The sequence below is a fragment of the Cetorhinus maximus genome, chromosome 8, assembly GCF_964194155.1.
Source record: "Cetorhinus maximus chromosome 8, sCetMax3.hap1.1, whole genome shotgun sequence".
Taxonomy (NCBI): Eukaryota; Metazoa; Chordata; class Chondrichthyes; order Lamniformes; family Cetorhinidae; genus Cetorhinus; species Cetorhinus maximus.
The window spans coordinates 18,440,490-18,460,761 of record NC_135886.1 but is presented as its reverse complement, the minus strand read 5'-3'; the positions used below and the strand labels follow the sequence as shown (position 1 = coordinate 18,460,761).

The 20,272-nt window shown below is 41.0% G+C and overlaps 1 protein-coding gene and 1 non-coding gene across 3 annotated transcripts in view; both read right to left on the bottom strand.

Annotated features, from left to right (window-relative positions):
• The window catches only part of rassf5 (Ras association domain family member 5), a 147,311-nt gene that overhangs the window by 82,043 nt on the left and 44,996 nt on the right, over window positions 1-20,272 (bottom strand). The window contains exons 1-2 of one of the 2 annotated variants that reach the window (XM_078546533.1): window positions 12,695-12,804; window positions 12,356-12,477 (exon numbers count right to left, since the gene is read on the bottom strand). In XM_078546533.1, coding sequence (XP_078402659.1) covers window positions 12,356-12,376 — 21 coding nt within the window. In that variant the 5' untranslated portion in view covers window positions 12,377-12,477; window positions 12,695-12,804. Of the gene's footprint in view, window positions 1-12,355; window positions 12,478-12,694; window positions 12,805-20,272 lie in introns of those variants that run through there. The other variant, XM_078546531.1, reaches the window with a different exon arrangement.
• On the bottom strand, window positions 263-399 carry LOC144684103 (U4 spliceosomal RNA). Its single transcript, XR_013577390.1, has one exon. It is a non-coding gene; the product is annotated as a U4 spliceosomal RNA (small nuclear RNA).

Below are 20,272 nucleotides of genomic sequence, written 5' to 3'. Positions count from 1 at the left end.
CCAGCAGGGCAGAAACTGGTCGCTAATTAGCCAGTTAATTGAAATTTGATTCTGTCCCTCCAGTCTGCCAACAAGCTCTGCAATGATCTTAACAGCAAGATAATTGGAGAAGCACGGGTTGCTGGCTCCCCTCTCCCACCCTCCCTTTAAAAATTCCAGCACATCAGGGGTGACATACCACCCAAGTGCACTATTTTCAGAGCACATATGCACCTGAACTCACTACCGCAGACGATTGAAAATCCTGTTCTTTTTTTTTCAGTCTCCGCAGAGACTATCAAAAATTGCCATTGCCGACTATATTTCAAGTCGTCATAGCGGGGTATTGGGAAAAGTTTTCAATAAGCAATAATCACGCCTCGGTTAAACCTCATCGGCTACGATATCCTGTTCTTAGTGCATGCAAATAAGAGACTCAACATTTGTTTCAGGTTCTATGTGCAACACTGTGACCTATTATGTGCCCTAATCAACAACCCTTAAAGTGATTGTTACTGGCCATCCACAAAAAGCTGTCTCTGGAGGAAAAAGTTTATCAAATGTGAAGGCAGCAGCAAGCGTACTCTTCCCAAACCCATATAAAACCATGGCAGCTTCTGGTCACTGCTCAGCCCCATACCAAATGGCAGGTCAACAACCCCTGTCTCAATGTCCCCAGTCCCATTCACCACCTGATTGGTCCTCCTCTCACATTTAAGCATTTAGGGGGCAACTTCTAGTGATGTAGCAGCCAAAAATTTAAAGTCTACACGACTCTCATTCTGATGAGGCCAGAGGCCCAATATTGAGCAAGCCCAGAATCCTCCAATTTGCGCACCATAGTACCCATTAAACCACTGGGGAAGCTAATAAATGTTTTCCATTAGAAAATTCACATCCGGTGAATATACAAGTTGTGATCTGCAAGCATTTTAAATAAAATGAAATCTCCATCTTTTACTTAAATGGTCCTACACTCAGTCAGAATATGTATGTACATCTGTAGCTGTGATATTAGCAAACTTTTTGCCTCATCTATTATCTGCCAAAATCTGCATGAACAGAGTATAGGCTTCAAAGGCAGTCAAATGATGGCTTATCAGAAGAAAAGAAAAAGTGCTGCTGGTGGCAAGAGATAACTCAGGTCTGTTGGTGATTGATGTACATATTGTGAGTTTGAACTGAAGTCAAGCTGCTGCAGCACAATAATTATAATTATATTCATAACAGACCAGTCAGAACAATACATTAAAAAATATTTCTAGCTGATATTCCATGGTGTTACTCAGTTAGTCTGGGACCTGAACATGTCACTGAATATGTTAATTTACAGTTTATGGCAACAAAAATATGTCAACATCAAACAATATTACAAGATAAAGTTTCAACAGAGTAAGAATGTCAAGTAAATCAGGAATCTACCATTCCATGGACTTTACATTATTACTGAAAATTGTGTAAAAAGAATACAGGAAGGAAACTGCTAAATACCACACATTATTCTCCTTCTGAATTCTCAAAAAGGCTACCTAGAATGTTAACTTGGAGAGGAAGTGGGTTTTCAGTTTCTTTCTATACTTTTGCATCTGCATTATTGTTTCTATCTTATGGCAGTGCGTATTCACTTTAACTGCATGCTTTTGCAGAGACAGCCTAGAGTTTAAATGTCCAGTTTTATACATAATGTACCTCATGAACAAGATTATCTAGATTTTCATTCACATGTGTAAAACAAGGCACAAACAAGATTGGGTTGCCTCCAGATAAAGGCTTTTGCCACTTCCCGTTCTGTGGTTGTAGAATATTTATTGAAATTCTAGTTCAGCTGCATTTTATAGATCAATTTACAACAGGCAATAGAGTAGTACTTCAGAACAGATTTATAACTACCTTAAAAAAATAAGCTTAGGTGGAAGGTGAAGAGGGAAAGGAAAAATAGGAAGCTGCATAAATTCTCATCTAAAAAGGATGAAAAAGAACAGATCTAACTTCAGCACAGTAAGCCCCAGTTAACTGTTGCTGTAATTTGTGTTCCTATTGCGCAAAACTCACTTATTTTGTTCAGCTTAATGTTTTAAAATTACAAACCATTATATCACTTGCTGGACTGAAAAAGTACAACCAGGAACACAAGTAGACTTGTTTGCACTGGAGCTTCATTTCATTTTATCTTACAAGGCCATTTGCAATATAGCTGGCCAGAATAGCTGAATGCCTGCTGCAGATATTATTCCAAATGACAGCTTTGATTTAACTAACATTTGAGGGGCATCTGCCTGAATGATTTGCTTCATTTCAATTAAACATGTTGGACGAAAATATTGTTAGATCTACTTAACCAAGTAAAATCACATGCTATTGGCTTACTGGAATGCACTTCGCCTGATACTGTACAGCACATGCACAAAAGCTCACTTCCCTCCTCTGGCTAAGCTATGCTATTGCAATAGTTCAAGCCCACATGTAGGGCATCAACACTGACGAAGATTTCAGACAAGTGTAATATCTTTGGATGCCATTTCCAAGTACCTCTAAAAATATATTTTTAAAGAGCAATTAACATATCAATACTGTGTTCATTTAGAACAATCTTAACTTGATTTCTGCCCTGCTGCAGAAAACAGACATACTGCCCTTAAAGAAGGCTTGCATTTAAATAGCACCTTTCACAACCACTGGACATCTCAAAGTGTCTTGCAGCCAATAACGTACTTTTGAAGGATAGTCACTGTTGAAATGTAGGAAATGCAGCAGCCAGTTTGTTCTGTTTGCGAGAGCTTGCTGTGCAATGTGATAATGACAAAATAATCTGCGTCTATGATATTAGCCAGGATAATTCGCTGCTTCTTTTTTCAAATAGTGCCAAGGGATCTATTATGTCCACTTGAGAGGGCAGACAGGCCTCAGCTCAATGTTTCTTCCAAAAAACTGCATCTCTGACAGTGCAGCAATGGAGTGTCAGCCTTGACTTTTGTGCTGGACAGATTTGGAGATCTTCTAACAGCCACCCACCCACACACCAGTTTGCAGCTAGACAACTTCAGAGATCTTCTAAAAGCCATGCACCGTCACGAAGATCTCAAGACATCAGAAGGTGAGCTCTTAACAAGCTCCCTAATGATTTCAAGCCGCCCAATTAACGAGGTGGCCACTTGCCAGCACATGGCAGCCTCCGCCCCCACCCCCCCAACCAGTTCTCAAAGAGTTGGGAATTGAGATGGCAGACCAGCACACAGGGCACCAGCACCCTTTTTTTGCCATCCCACCTCTGTTCTGAAAATCTGGCCCCAAGAGTCTGCCATCTGAAACAAGCTCAAATTTGCACCATGCAGGTTCTGCACCACCAGGGAAAGGCTGGTGGACCATGTCAACGGCGGGTTCAATCACGTAAGTAATCTCCTACAATCTCAAGAGTCCTCAATGGAGCATTTGCAGCCTGCCACTAGTTTTGTTGAACCCACTGAGGTTCACTAGTTCACTAACCCATTAGTTAGGCAGAGATGATGGTGTAGTGGACTAATAATCCAGAGGCCCAGGCTAATGCTCTGGGACACAGGTTCAAATCCTACCATGGCAGCTGGTAGAATTGAAATTCAATTAATAACTCTGAAAGTTTGTTTCTTTAAATGTGACCATGACAACTATCATCAATTGTTGTAAAAACCCCATCTGGTTCACTTATGTCCTTTCGGAAAGGAAATCTACCATCCTTACGTGGTCTGGCCTGCATGTGACTCCAGACCCACAACAATGTGATTAATTCTCAACTGTCCTCTGCACTGGTCTAGCAATCCACTCAGTTCAAGGGCAACAAATGTTGGCCTTGCCAGTGATGCCCACATCCCATGAAAGAATAAAGAAAAAAACCTGAACAGCACCTGCTTGGAGTGGTAGGGTAATTAAGAAAACATTCATGAAAAACGCTACAAGTTGACACATAAATGACAAACGATGCAAGAGTCATTAATGCCATTTTTAAGAAAACTTATCAGTTTTGTCTGCAGTGTATTTTCATAGCAGGAACCAAATCTGCAATATCAAGTATTGTATAAATGAAGTTGGCCCAGAGGTTGCAGGTTCTTTATTGTAGGTGAAAGAGCTGCCTCTTGAAGGTGGGAAATACGGAGATAGGTGGTTTGCGGTGAATGATTAAATTCAGACAAAACACTGCGCAATCAACTTGTCCCAAATATCTCTGGATTACCCTTTCGCCTCTGTTTCTTCCTCAACTTCATCCAGGTCAGAAGTGGAAAGTCCTCTCACTGTCCTTTCTCCATTTAACATGACACAGAATGATTGTGCAAACATCCTTGCAGGGCTGTACTCTCTGTGGGCTGTACTACAAAGAGCTGCCAGAAAGATCCAGGCACTAAAAACATTACTCAAACAGTTTGTGTGTTCAATAAGGGCTCTGGTACTCTGATGGCTTGGATTGCACCCCTTCTTGGTGAGCAGGTGCTTAGGTTACATAAAGGCATCATAAATCATACATTCAGGCTTAGCCCTTGTCCCATTAGCAGCCATTCCTAATTTCAAAGTACAGTAAAATCTTGATTTTTCTGGCATGCGTAGAGAATGGGAGATACCAGTTAATGGAGAATTTTATTTACCAATGGAATACAACACAATGCTTGTAGCCTGAACTAATATGCAAGTACTCGAAGTAAAAAACAGTATTCTTTTTACTTTACATTAAAACATTAACTGAAGTATAAAATAATACAGGTTACTTTGTAACTGCTTCCAGTAGTAAAGTGATGATTCCTATTTGGGAACATTAGAAATTCTGGTTAGTCGAGAACCAGAAACCACAAAACCATTTATACCTCATTGGCTGGAAAACACTTTGAGACCACTCCATGTTTCCAAGATGGGTCAAATAGTGAGAGGATATTTGAATGGTGCTAGATGAAAACATCATGTGAGCACAGTCCAATTATGTCTCAATAGAAATTAAGTAGAATGCTGGTGGAAAAAAAATTTTCAGCATGTAAAATACTCCAGAAGGAAATGTACCAAGAGCGGTAAGTCCCAGACTGCATGACAGCACAATATCTGAAACCTGAGAATCATCCCTTATTTTTCTAAAAATAAGAAAACACCCAGTCCAGAAATGGAGTAAAATTATATTGGCATCACAATGATCCAATGTCAAAGAGAAAACCCACTGGTGCCAATGCAAAAAAAAAACTGAACAGAACGCAACTAATTATTCTTCTGCAAAAACATAACAGGTGCCATGGCATAAAAATTTACAATTTTTAGCATTCTGCTCCAAGTTAATGGCATTAAACATCAGAACAAAATATAAAAAGCACATTAGATGAGATTTGCCAGGCCACTTCGCCTTCCTCAGGAAAAAACATAGGACAATCAGGCATATGCCTGCAAAGCAATGCACCCAATTTTTCTTCATTTAGATTTATATATGCAGTGCAATCAATTTGGAACTATAAGCTTAACAAATCATCTCATTAAACTGATCTTAAAAATCATAGAAAGAAATAACAACATATTTGATACAGAAATAGGTGAAACGTAATTTGGATTTTGACCTGGCATAGAAAGAGAGGGAACATTTAACCTAAGAAAAATCTTCAATAAATATCTAGATCAGAAGCTAATGGACATGCTGTTAAAATGTGATGTTGATTAGTAAAGATGAGATTTATCCAGAGCCTATATTGGGACCAAACAGTGAGCATCAGGCTACAATCAGGTAGGTTTCAAGAGAAGAGAAGAGTACGACAAGGTTGTGCACTGTTGCCAAATTATTCAATCAGTATACAGAACAAATATTCAGAGAATTAGATGTACTTCCAGGGGTAAGAATATAAACTTGCGGCATGATGACAATGCTACTTGCAGAATCATAAGAAGCCCTACAAAATCAAAGATTAAATAAAATCTAGAAGTTTAGAATATGGAGGAAGCCAGGGAGGGAATGGCAAATGCTCGGAGGATCATTTTCCAATCCTCACTAGACACAGGCAAGCTACTACCGGATTGAAGATCTGCGAACATTGTACCATTACTTAAAAATAGTGCGAAGGTTAGGCCAAATAATTATAGGCTGGTCAGTCTGACTTCAGCGGTGAGCAAATTATTATAATCAGTTCTGAGACACAGGATACACCGTCACTTAGAAAGGAACAGATTAAATCAGAGATAGGCAATTTGGTTTTGTTAGGGGGAAGGTCGTGTCTTACTAATTTTATCAAATTTTTTGAGGAAGTAACAAGGAAGATTGATGATGGAGGGTAGTGCAGTGGATATTGTCTACATGGATTTTAGAAAGGCATTGACAAGGTCCCACATGGCAGACTGGTCAGAAAAGTAAAAGCCCATGGGATACAGGGGAACGTGGTGAGTTGCATCCAAATTGGCTCAGCAACAGGAAGCAAAGGGTAATGGTTGATGGATGTTTTTGCAAATGGAAAATAGCTTCCTGTGACATTCCACAGGGCTCAATGTTGGATCCCTCGCTGTATGTTGTAACTATCAATGATTTGGACTTGAATGTGGGTGGCATGATTGGGAAATTTGCAGTTGACACAAAAATAAGCCATGTAGTTGATGGTGAAGAGGATAGCTGTTGACTCCACAATGATATGAATGGTTTGGTTGAGTGGGCAGAGAAGTGGCAGATGGAATTCAATCCAGAGAGGTGTGAGGTAATGCATTTGGGGAGGGAAAACAAAGCTAGGAAATACACAATAAATGGGAGGACGTTGGGAGGGGTAGAGGAAGTGAGAGACCTTGGAGTGCATGTCCACAGGTCCCTGAAGGTGGCAGAACAGGTGGATAAGGTGGTAAAGAAAGCATATGAAATACTTTCCTTTATTGGGCGAGGTACTGAATACAAAAGCAGGGATGTATATGATATAAAACGCTGGTTAGGCCAGAGCTGCAATTTGTGTACCAGGAAAGACACAATTGCTCTGGAAAGAGTACAGAGGAGATTCACAAGAATTTTGCCAGGGCTTGAAAATTGCAGCTACGAGGAAAGATTGGATAGGCCAGGGTTGTTTTCCTTAGAACTGAAGAGGCTGAGGGATGACCTGATTGCAGTGTACAAGATTATGAGGGGCCGAGATAGAGTAGACAGGCATGTTTCCCCTAGCAGAGAGATCAATTATCAGGGGGCACACATTTAAGGTGATTGGTAGAAGGATTAAAGAGGATGTGAAAAACTTCTTTACCCAGAGAGTGGTGGGTGTTTGGAATTCGCTGTCTGGTTTGGTGGTGGAGGCAGGAACCCTCGACTCATTTAAAAAAAGTACCTGGATCTGCACCTAAAGTGCTGTAACCTGAAAGGTGGGATTAGAATGGGAAGCTAGTTTATTTTTTTTCTCTTCAGCCAGTGCAGACAGGGCTGAATGACCTCTTTCTGTGCCGTAACTTTTGTATGGTTCTATTGACTGAACGTGAACACCAAAAACACAAAAACTATGGTTGTCAGAAGGAATACATTACGTGAAAATTGAAGTGGATTGTGTCACATTGGAACTGGTAGATAATTTTGTCTTCTTAGGAAGAAATGATAACAGAAAATGGTAGATATGCTGCCGAAGTCAGAAGAACAGAGATAGCCAAAAGTAATTTTGTGAAGATGATGTTAACAACAAGAAAACTCAAGCTTGTAACAGGGAAATAACCGCATAAGATGCTACATTCTATCCACTTTCCTGTATGCCTCAGAAACCTGGACAATAAACAAAGTTGTGGAAGAAAATAGAGGCCTTTGAAATGTGGACGCTAAGAGGTACAGTTAAAATTCCACATACAGATCACAGGACCAATGAAAAGGTGCCTGAAATTGCAAGAAAAATAACTCCTTAAAAATGACATCCAGAAAAGAAAATGTCTGTATTCCAGCCATTTGATCAGAGCTGAAAATCTACAGAGATCTCTTCCAGAGGGCAAAGTGAAGCGCAGCAGAAAAAGAGTTGGATGACAGATATATAGGCATAGTTGGATGACAGATGTCAGAGTGGTTGCAGTGAACTACAACAAATGTGTGAGGATGGTGCAAGATAGATAAGCATGACATCGATGATTGGTCAGAATATAAAGAATGGCAGAGAATGACTAAAAGGTTAATTAGGAGCAAGAAATTACAGTATGAGACGAAGCTAGCTTGAAATGCAAAAACGGATAGCAAGAGTTTCTTATAGGTATTTAAAAAGGAAGAGAGTAAGTAAAGTGAGTAAAAGTGGCAATGGAGAGTTAACAGTAGATAATAAGGAAATAGCAGTTGAAAGGAACAAATATTTTGTTTCTATCTTGTTTCTATTGCAGTAATAGTTATAAAATCAGGAGGTGGAAGGAAGAGAGGAACTTACTGGTTTTTAAAAATGTATTCATGGGACGTGGGCATTGCTGGCTAGGCCAGCATTTATTGCCCATCCCTAATTGCCCTTGAAAAAGGTGGTGAGCTGCCTTCTTGAACCACTGCGGTCCATGTGGTGTAGGTATACCCACAGTGGTTAGGAAGGGAGTTCCAGGATTTTGACCCAGCGACAGTGAAGAACAGCAATACATTTCAAGTCAGGATGGTGAGTGGTTTGGAGGGGATCATCCAGATGGTGGTATTCCCATGTGTTTGCTACCCGTGTCCTTCTGGATGGTAGCGGTTGTGGGTTTGGAAGGTGGTGTCTAAGGAGCCTTGGTGAATTTCTGCAGTGCATCTTGTAGATTGTACACAGTGCTACTATTGTGTCTTGGTGGTGGAGGGAGTGAATGTTTGTGGATAGGGTGCCAATCAAGTGGGCTGATTTGTCCTGGATGGTAACAAGCTTCAAGTGTTGTTGGAGCTGCAATCACACAGGCAAGTGCAGAGTATTCCATCACACTCCTGACTTGTGACTTGTAGATGGTGGACAGGCTTTGGGGAGTCAGGAAGGTGAGCTACTCGCCACAGGATTCCTAGCCTCTGACCTGCTTCTGTAGCCACAGTATTTATATGGCTAGTCCAGTTCAGTCTCTGGTCAATGGTAACCCTCAGGATGTTGATAGTGGGGGATTCAGTGATGGTAATGCCATTGAACATCAAGGGGCGATGGTCATCGCCTGGCACTTGTGTGGCATGAATGTTACTTGCCACTTGTCAGCTCAAGCCTGGATATTGTCCAGGTCTTGCTGTATTTGGACATGGACTGCTTCTGTATCTGAGGAGTTGCAAATGGTGAATATTGTGCAATCATCAGCGAACATCCCCAATTCTGACCTGATGGAAGGAAGGTCATTGGTGAAGCAGCTGAAGCAGGCCGGGCCTAGGACACTACCCTGAAGAACTACTGCAATGATGTCCTGGAACTGAGATGACTGACCTCCAACAACTACATCCATTTTCCTTTGTGTTCAGTATGACTCCAACCAGCAGAGAGTTTTTCCCCGGATTCTCACCAACTGCAGTTTTGCTAGGGTTCCTTGATGCCACACTTGGTCAAATGCAGCCTTGATGTCAAAGGCAGTCATTCACACCTCAGCCTTGGGGTCCAGCTCTTTTGACCATGTTCAAACCAAGGCTGTAATGAGGTCAGGAGCTGAGTGGCCTTGGCAGAGCCCAAGCTGAGCATCAGTGAGCAGTTTATTGCTAAGCAAGTGCCACCTGATAGCACTGTTGATGTTCCCTTCCATTACTTTACTGATGATCGAGAATAGACGGATAGAGGGAGTAATTAGCCGGGTTGGATTTATCCTGCTTTTTGTATACAGAACATACCTGGGTAATTTTCCACATAGCCAGCTAGATGCCAGTGTTGCAGCTGTGATGGAACAGCTTGGTTAGAGGCACAGCAAGTTCTGGAGCACAAGTCTTCAGTACTATTTTAGGGATATTGTCAGGGCCCATAGCCATTTGCAATATCCAGTGTGTTCAGGCATTTCTTGACATCATGTGGTGTAAATTTAATTGGCTGAAGAGTGGCCATCTGTAATGCTGGAGGCCTCCGGAGGAGGAGGTTGAGGTGGATCATCCAGTTGGCCATACTGGCTGAAGATTGTTGCAAATGCTTCAGCCTTATCTTTTACACTGATGTGCTGGGTTCCCCCATCATTGAGGATGGGGATATTTGTGGTGCCTTCTCCTCTAGCGAGTTGCTTAGTTGTCCACCACCATTCATGACTAAACGTGGCAGGACTGCAGAGCTTAGATCTGATCGTTGGTTGTGGAATCACGTAGCTCTGTCTATCGCTTGCTGCTTATGCTGTTTGGCACACAAGTAGCCAGAGTACATTCTGCACCCTCGCCACCCTCAGTGCTCCAAGTGGCGTTCAATATGGAGGGGGAGCTGAATCATCAGCTGAGAGGGGGCAGTACGTGGTAATCAGCAGGAGGTTTCCTTGCCCACGTTTGACCTGATGCCATGAGACTTCATGGGGTACAGAGTTGATGCTGAGGACTCCAAGGGCAACACCATCCCAAATGTATACCACTGTGTCGTCAGCTCTGCTGGGTCTGTCCTTCTGGTACAATGGGACATAGCAGGGATGGCGATGATGGTATCTGGGACATTATCTGTAAGGTATGATTCCATGAGTATGACTATGTCAGGCTGTTGCTTGACTAGTCTGTGAGACAGCTCCCAGATGTTAGTAGGGAGGACTTTGCAGGGTCAAACTTGCAGTTATCATTTCCGGTACCTAAGTCGGTTCAGTGTGGCCTGTCCAGTTTCATTCCTTTTTATTGGCTTACTAGCAGTTTTATTACAACTGAGTGGCTTGCTAGGCCATTTCAAAGGGCAATTAAGAGTGAACCACATCGCTGTGGATCTGGAGTCACGTGTAGGTCAGTCCAGGTAAGTACAGCAGATTTCCTTCCCTTAAGTATGTAATTAGGGTGGCTAATGGAATGCTATCCTTTAGGGCATTGGTGAGACCACATCTTGAATACTGTGTGCAGTTTTGGTCTCTTGATTTAAGGAAGGATGTAAATGCATTGGGGGTGGTTCAGAGGCGGTTTACTAGATTGATATCTGGAATGAGCAGGTTGTCTTATGAGGTTGGACAGGCTGGGCTTGTTTCCACTGCAGTTTAGAAGAGTGAGGGGTGACTTGATTGAAGTATAGAAGATCCTGACAAGGTCGACATGAAAAGAATGTCCCTCTTGTGGGTGAATCCAGAACTAGGGTGTACTGTTTCAAAATTAGGGATCGCCCTCCAAGAACAGAGATGAGGAGAATTTTTTTCTGAAGGCTGTGCAACTTTGGAACTTTGTCTCAGAAGGTGGTGGAGGCAGGGTCATTGAATATTTTTAAGACAGAGGTAGATTTATTCCCTTGCCTAAAAAGAGTCTAAGGTTATCGGGGGTAGATGGAAATTTGGAATTCAAAACACACAGAGATCAGCTATGATCTTATTGAATGGTGGAGCAGGCTCGAGGGGCTGAATGGCCTACTTCTGCTCCTATTTCATATACCATGACAGCAGATGTTCTGGTAGGAGTAGATACAAACAACAGCAGCAGATTTACATATAATTCCCAATATCTTTTAATACAGTGACCAATACACATATTGCTTCTGTTTCATAAATAAACATGTTTTCTTTTTGGGGGAATATGCGGATGGAGTTGTTTTTTCTATATTTCTTCTTAGGATGTGAGTAACAGCGACAAAGGCAATTTTTATTGCCTATATGGCATTAAGTCATCTACATAGCGCAGGGCCAGAGTCAAATGTAGGGAATGAGTGGCAGGCTCCCTTTCGTGAAAGACATTAGTGAACAAGTGAATTTTTAAAAATAATCCAGCAACTTTCCTGGTGCCAGCCCACAAATTAACGCATTTATTGAATTTAACTTCACAATTCTTGACAGGCTAATCCAAATGCTCTGGGTCACTAACTTAGTCATATAACCACTGAAACCCACATTTCTTAGTGACTAATTCCAGGCTAATTATCTTAACAAATTTTCATTTTTTCTTTTTTTCCCTTTTGGTAGATTATTATGCGAACCCTTAGCTAAAGTAGCAAGATTGAAACTATAAATCAGATTTTAGAAGAGCAAAGTTCATCCCTCCTCCCCATGAGACTAGCTTTCTTAATTAGGTTGTAGGATTTGTATTCTTGTGATTTACCCAAATTATTAACAGAAAAAAACTGCCATGTAAATACAGGTTAGTCATTACTAAATGGAGTGGAGACAGAAAAAAAAGGGTAATGCTCTGCAAAGGAATATTTATCACTGCGAGGAGTTCCCTCTGGAAGCATTGCTCAATGAATAAAAGAAAAGTCACTGATCTGCTGACATCCACCATGTGGCTCGCTCGTAAATTCTTGACCGAAAACATAAACTGCAATGTTACAGGACAGAATTAAAAATGACTTCTTTCTCATTATTCTGAGCAAGTTAAAATATTAAGAATCAATACCTCATTTCCAGGCTGGACCATTGTGTCTTCAGGACATATTTTTTCCTCTGAAAGCTGTTCCCCTTGCTGACAGTCAAGTTTGATGAAGTTCCTACATTCTTGATGAGTGGTGTAATTGCAATCTGTAATAGGTAGAGGAATAAATTATTAAAATCAAATGTAATTCTGCTTAACAATGCAGGTTTTGTATACAATGTTAAAACAAGAGCAAGAAGTATAGCAAAATGGGCTAATAAAAAATTACATTGCAATAGCAATGGGCTAATAAAAAATTACTTTGCAATAGCTAAGAAACATAGAAATTGCTAGCCAAAAAGGTCAAGGTCCATCTGAATTTACCCTCTCCTTCAAGTGAGGCTGTGACCTCTGGTTCTATTCTTGAGGACAGGATAAAATAGCTTGGCAGGGCAGTAGATATGTGGAGATATGATGGGGTAAATCTGCAGAGTCAAATCAAATGGTTCCAATTTTGAATCAAAATTAGAGATTTTCTATCATCTGGTATTTTTGGTAGGATAAAGACAATTTTGTACAACTCACTCAGCACAGAACAGCAGACATCAGGGCTCTTGAATTAAAGTTTCAGACTTTAAATTAATTACAGCAACATAGTTATTGATAAAAAATTCAGGAACGGTAAGCGCCATGGAAAGTATATTGAGTAATTCTGATTGTGTCTGTATTCATTCTCTAGCTCCAGTACTCCACAGGTTGCACCATAAGGTGTAACGTTCACTATTGACACACACACATACCCACCACCCAAGTGGGATCTCTGCAGAGATTGGCGTTAAAGGAAAAACACCTTTGGCCAATGGGAAAACTTTATGAAAAAGGATAAAGCTTGAAGGGTTTTGTCGCTATCAATCTGGTGTTCCTGCACGGGACGACGGATCGCTGGTCACCGTAGTTGTCTGGAAGTTCTATCCAAAGGAGCTTTGGTGTAGAAGAGAACAGAGCAGGATCAATGTCCTTGGGATCTCTCGTCTCAGCTTCGCAGGTTTCCAAATACAGATGAGTTATACTGAGATGAGGATTTCTAGCTGGATACTGATAACTACACTGAATTTCAGATGAGGCAGGGAGAGCGCAAGTTGGGCAACCTTCGCCTTTTCGGTTTATTCCCAAACTGAGTCCCAAAGACAAGTTCAAAACAGAAACTCATCTCAGTCAGGTGGTTTCCAGAAAATTACTAGGGTATCACAGCTTCTGAAAGCAGAAGGTTTTTTTCTTCAGCAACTGAAGTTCAAATAAACAAAAAAGTTCTTGCTGGTCATTTAGCTGAAGTCATGTGACTTTGTGGAAAAGGCAGTTTGCTCACAGTCCAAAGTGAATTTATAACCCTTTTTTAAAAAGCCCAGATCAGTTCTCAAGTTAAGTGTCCAAATAATTCAATGCCCTTCCAATTAAAAAAAAGTTATTGGATATATGTATTCATAACAGCAGGAACTCAGGGTTAACTGTAATATGACTAATTGAAGTGGATAAAAAGTTTGATGAAAAAGAGTGACGTAAGAACACAAGAATTAGGAGGTGTAGGCTCCTTGATCTGCTCCGCCATTCGATATGATCAAGGCTAATCTAATTGTGGCCTCAACTCCACTTTCTTGTATGCTTCCCGTAACCCTCGGCTTCCTGTCGATCAAACATCGAACTCAGCCTTGAATATGTTCAATGGCCCAGCCTCCACTACTCTCTAGAGAAGAGAATGCCAGATTAACAATCCTCAGAGAAAAAAAATCTCATCTCAGTTTTAAATGGGAGATCCCTAATTTTTAAACGGTGTCCCCTGGTTCAAGATTCCCCCGCAAGGGGAAACATCCTCTTAGCATCCACCCTACAAGTCCCCTCAGGAGCTATAAGTTTCAACAAGATCACCTCTCATTCTTCTAAGCTCCAATGGATATAGACCCAACCTGCTCACAAGATAACCCCTTCATCCCAGGAATCAGCCAAGTGAACCTTCCCTGAACTGCTTCCAATACAATTATATCCTTTCTTAAGGAGACCAATATTGTACACAGTGCTCCAGATGCAGTCGAACTAAGGCCCTGTACAGCTGTAGCAACACTTTCTTACTTTTACATTCCATTCCCCTTGCAATAAACCATATGCCTTCCTAATCATTTGCTGTACCTGCAATCTAACTTTGTGATTCACATACCAGGACAACTAGATCCCTCTGTACCATAGAGTTCTGCAGTCTCTGTCCACTCAAGTAACAATCTGCTTTTCTATTCTTCCTGCCAAAATCAACACATTTACATTTTCCCACATTATACTCCACCCAACAAATCTTTTGCCCACTCGCTTAACCTATCTAAATCCCTTTGTAGGCTCTTTATGGGTTTAGGTTTAGGAAAAAGTACTTTCATCTGATAAAGAATTGGAGGGCTACCACCATCTGAGGAATTCTACCTTAGCAAGGAATCAAAGGCTGTGGTGGGGTTGTGGGGTGGGGGGAAGGACAGAGCGAGGTAAGTGCGATTGAATAACTGCAAGAATAAACACAGAATTCTCTGTGTTTCCCCTACCCTTCCATCTTCCCCTTCCTCTAGATAAAACACAGCAAATGTATTCCTCAAATGAAAAGGGAAAGTCCAGGCCATGGCTTGTCAACCATGCTTTTCTATGATCTACCCACTAGAGGGTGCAGCAGTGGCTAAAGTACTACAGGAAAGAATTCCATTCTCTTCCATCCTCAGATGAGGAATGAAAACAGACTTGCCCCTTGTATTGGGGAGGTCAGCAAATTGGAATTGGAACTCCTCCCAATTGAGAATTGAGCGCTTTAACATTCCCCATTTATTTTTGGAGTACAGAGTAACATGGATCTATTAAAATTCTATAGATTGCCCTTTATTATGTTGATGAGTTCAACAATTTACTCAGATGTTTTAACTAGCATTTAAATCAAGGAAAATCACTCTGTGCAGTATGTTAAAAGATGTTTAGATGTTATGGTGTAACGTGAAGTCTATATGCAAAATATATGCAAACAATTTAGAAAAATCACCACCATCTCTATCCGATTTTGAAAGCCACTAATAATTCCTTACTCTCCCCATCTTCCACTGTGGCTATTTGAACTCCAAATCTCACTGTAGCTAGCTGTGTAGATACCAAAGTCATAGGAACTCCTTTCTCTGAAGCTCCCTCATACGACAGCAACATGTATGAGGGGATGTAATTAGTTAAAACTTTATTTACCTAAATCTTCAACAAAACTCTAATTTTAACAAACTTTATGCATTTATGTGGCAATTTTAATATCCTCGGGAAATACCAAGTGCATTACAGTTAATTGATTCCTGTTTTCAGTATCAGCACTGTTATTATGCAAACAAACAGGTTTTAAAAGCATTGAAAAGGCATTTACCATTTCCAGTTGTAACAGTAATGTAAAACAGCAAACAAATTAAAAATGACAGTGATGGTATTTGCAGAAAGTGTTCCATGACTCAAGAAATTTATCTTGCGTACTGCTCTCTCCCACTAGATTTTTATTTTTGCCATGTTTCTTGGTTTCCTACCAAACATCACCTTCAATGCTGGCAGAATCGCATCAACCTTTAATTCAAAAAGTCAATCATTGTTTGGAATCCTCACATAAGTGTTTAAATGTCAAATTTGAGATGGGGGTGGGGTGGTGGGCAGCATGAGGGGGAGAGAGAGACTTCTATAATAAGTCTGTCAATATTCCCTTCCCCTTTCTTCCTGGATTCCTGTTGATAAAGGCTCCATTTTCTTAGAAATTTGAAACATAAATCACTTCAACTTAGGAACACAGCCAACTCTGTCAGATGAAAAACCAAACAACTTTAAATACAATTGAAGCAGCTGCTACATTTCTGCATGAAAAGATTTTAAATTGAATTATATTTTCAGGAGCTGAAATCAGTCCAATTTGATCCTTCAGCTTTGATGTTGCTGCAGCTTCACCAGTTCAAAATGGAGCTATTTATTCTTCAGATATACCATTTTCAGTTTAAGGTGACAACTGGTCAGAATACTAAATCAACACTTACACCACATCAATCTTTTGTTATGGGTTAAACTGTTAGCAATATTGCCAAGTGTATTTAAAACACACAATAAATAGCGTCCTTTTTCAGTTTGGTATGTCGGGCTGGGAAATTTCTTTTGCTCACTAACTGATGACTCATTAGGAGTTTTTTTGGGTGTGAAGTCACATGACACTTGGGTTTACCCTTAGTTAAATTTAACTGCAGTGTAATTTCTGATTTAAAATCTTCTCTTCTAAATAGGAAATATGTTGGAATGTTTCAAATGTCATTTTTTTATGGTGAGAAAAGGGGCAGTTGTTCAATTAGAATTTTATTTGTAAATTAAAGGGCAATTCTCCTCTCTTATCAGTCAGAGTTATTTATAGCACCAAAGGAGGCCATTCGGTCCATCAAGTCCATGTCAGCTCCCTGTGCAGCAATCCGGTCAGTCCCACTTCGCCACACAATCCCATGTAGCCATCCAAGTTTAATTTCTTCAAGTGCCCATCCAGTTTCCTTTGGAAATCATTGATAGTGCTTCCACCACTCTTGTGGGCAGCAAGTTCCAAATCGTTAGCACTTGCTGCATAAAAAGTTCTTCCACACATTCCCCCTGCAGCTCTTGCCCAAAATCTTGAATCTGTGGCACTAGTCCTTGTACCATCAGCTAACCATAAGAGTTTTTCCTTGTCTACCTTATTCAAGTCTATCATAATCTTGTACACCTCTATCAAATCTCCCCCTCAATTTCCTTTGCTCCAAGGAGAGCCGCCTTTCCAACCTAACCTTGTAACTAAACCAACCACCTCCCCCAACCCCCAACCCAGTTCCCATGCGCAGCTAAGAGCAGCTAAGAGGAAATGGGAAAGTAAACCCATTGCGTCAGCTCACTAACACCACACCACTGCCTCAAAAGTTTTGGGGCTTACCCAAAATAACATTATTGTGGGAAGGCCCCACATAAGAATTATAATGAGGCAAGGAAGGCTGCTCCTGGGTACTTGTTTCTGAACCCAAGTGTCATGTAGCTTCATCACACCAAAAAAAATCCAATCCAGTTAGTTAGCAAGAGAAATTTTCTGGCCCTAACCTCTTCAATCCATGAAGCATGAAAATAACAATTTCTTGAACCGATACGGTGCCCTGAAGTTTATGGCTGGACATGCTGAGGACTGAAGGATCTGCACGAGTCCTGAGAGCACCCTGAAGAAAAAATGAGATGCAACATTTTTGCTCAACTTCACTCATCCCCAGAACAATTTTCAGAGCTCTGAGCCTTCTGCCACTCCCCTTAGCAGCCACAAGGCCCTGATGCCAGCTAGCTGCAAACCTTGCTGACTTGCAACTTTGTCCAAGTTAACAGTTCCCCAATCCCAGTGCTTGAAGGGGAAAGTCATTATGGAGTCTGTCCATACCCTTACAAACACGATTCACCTCTGATCCACAAAGGCTGAAATTAGACAGCACTGACCTATGGCACAGAACAGGTTGGATAGAGATGGAATTGAAATTAGGCCATAGGCTTCTTTTAAATTAAGTCAGAAAGCTGCAGATATCTGAGCCTGCAGTTCATCGGCACTGTTAGTTAGGTGACATGCAGACTTGGTTAACCTGGTCTAGAGTGTTAAGGATAATGCTACGTTCAGGACATCACGATTTAAGGAAGGAGTCCCGAATAATAAAACATGCCCATCACATTGGATAGGTGCTTGGGCACTTGCTTCATGCCTGCAAAATGGGTGCAGCATCAAATTTCTGGGCCACAGAATGCAGAGATATTGAGGGGGTGGTGGGAAAGAAACTGGCCTTGTGGTTTGCATTCTGCTACAGACTGATTCTATTATTGACCTCAACCTGTTTTCTTTGACTGCCCATATTCAAACCACCATACTTCCTTGGTGTTTCATTAAATTACTTACATTTGTTATTATACTGTAATAAGAAAATTTAGAATACTAAAAACTAATTAATAATACTAAGTTTAGTGGATCTGGTATAGCAAACATGGCTATAGTCGCAGGGTTCAAAATCTCCATAATCCTGGACACAGTCTTTGTATTTTACATATATCTATTCTGTTGGGATGAATGTAAATCTGTTAAAGTCTTTTGAATAAAACATTTTAATTGATTTTCCAGAATACAGAAGGCAAAAATCCCAGAGGGAAACCTTTTCATTGTATTCCAAGTTTCCATAGTATAATTCCTGTTTATTAGGTACAAGAGCATTCTATGTCTTCCAGACAAATCGACTTATAGGTTAGAATTTCATCTAAAATAAGATGCATACTCTATAAGATTTATTTTAAACCATGACATGTTTAAACTGTCAAATGTATAGAGCCATTACTAGCTTATGCATGGCAATTATAATCATTCAGTCCATTTGGGTCATTTGAATGTCTGGATGCCCTGAAGAATCTCAGGCTTTAAAGATCTCGCTGGATTTTAGACAGAACTCAGCACTGAAAATGTTGTTTCAGAAATTTATTTAGGTCAAGTTTCAAGGGCGCATGGGAAGTTCTTGAGCATCAACATTAGAAACAGTAAGCTGCGGACATCTACCAAGCCTCTAGAGGTCGCTCACTCGACTGAAATAATAAATTTTGGGCGTCTTCACTTGCCAGCTCTCAGCTATGTGCTGAGGGGAGTGGAGAGAAGGGCAAGGAAAGCGGAAGATGCGGAATCGGTGCTACAGAATTGCTGCAGAACTAAACTTGCCTTTTTGGTGTGGTCACAGGCTAGGATGCATCCAGCACTAGAAAAGGTCCATTTGGGCTGCACAATTTCCACAAGGAATCATATATAATTTTTAAAAAATCAATATTAGGCCTCGTTCATGTTTGTTTTTTTTTTAAAATTCATTCACAAGATGTGGGCTTTGCTGGCTGGTCCAGCATTTATTGCCCATCCCTAGTTGCCCTCCAGAAGGTGGTGGTGAGCTGCCTTCTTGAACCACTGCAGTCCATGAGGTGTAGCTACATCCACACTGCTGTTAGGAAGGGAGTTCCAGGATTTTGACCCAGCAACAGTGAAGGAACAGCGATATATTTCATGTCAGGGTGGTGAGTGACTTGGAGGGGAACTTATGGCGGTGGTGTTCCCATCTATCTGCTGCCCTTGTCCTTCTAGGTGGTAGTGGTCATGGGTTTGGAAGGTGCTGTCGAAGGAGCCTTGGTGAATTCCTGCAGTACATCTTGTAGATGGTACACACTGTTGCCACTGTGCGCTGGTGGTGGAGGGAGTGAATATTTGAGGATGCGGTGTCAATCAAGTGGGCTGCTTTATCCTGGATGGTGTCATGCTTCTTGAGTGCTGCACTCATCTGGGCAAGTGGGGAGTATTCCATCACACTCCTGACTTGTGTCTTGTAGATGGTGGACAGGCTTTGGGGAGTCAGGAGGTGAGTTACTCATCACATGATTCCTAGCTTCTGACCTGCACTTGTAGCCACAGTATTTATATGGCTAGTCCAGTTCAGTTTCTGGTCAATGTAACTCCCAGGGTGTTGATAATGGGGGATTCAATGGTAATACCATTGAACATCAAGGGGCAATGGTTGAATTCTCTCCTGTTGGAGATGTTAATTTGTAGTCTAACCAATTTTGGCAGTTACCACAGATGCCCAAAAAAAGGGCAATCCCAATTTTGGTGCAGAATGTTGGTCCTCAAAACAAAACAGGTAAAATGAGGTCAAATTTCAAACTCAATTGTGTCCATGAATGTGTAGCAGTCCTGCTGGGGTGAAAGAGTCATTGAATTCCAAGCCTCCACCAGGGTATTGATTCTTACTTCTGAGCAGAAAGGTGGGGGGCCAGCACATCCAGGAGTTACATCAGGAAAGCTGAGATTATAATGATTGGGCCTCATTTGCAGGAGTCTTGCTGATTTTCAAATCATATCATCTGGGG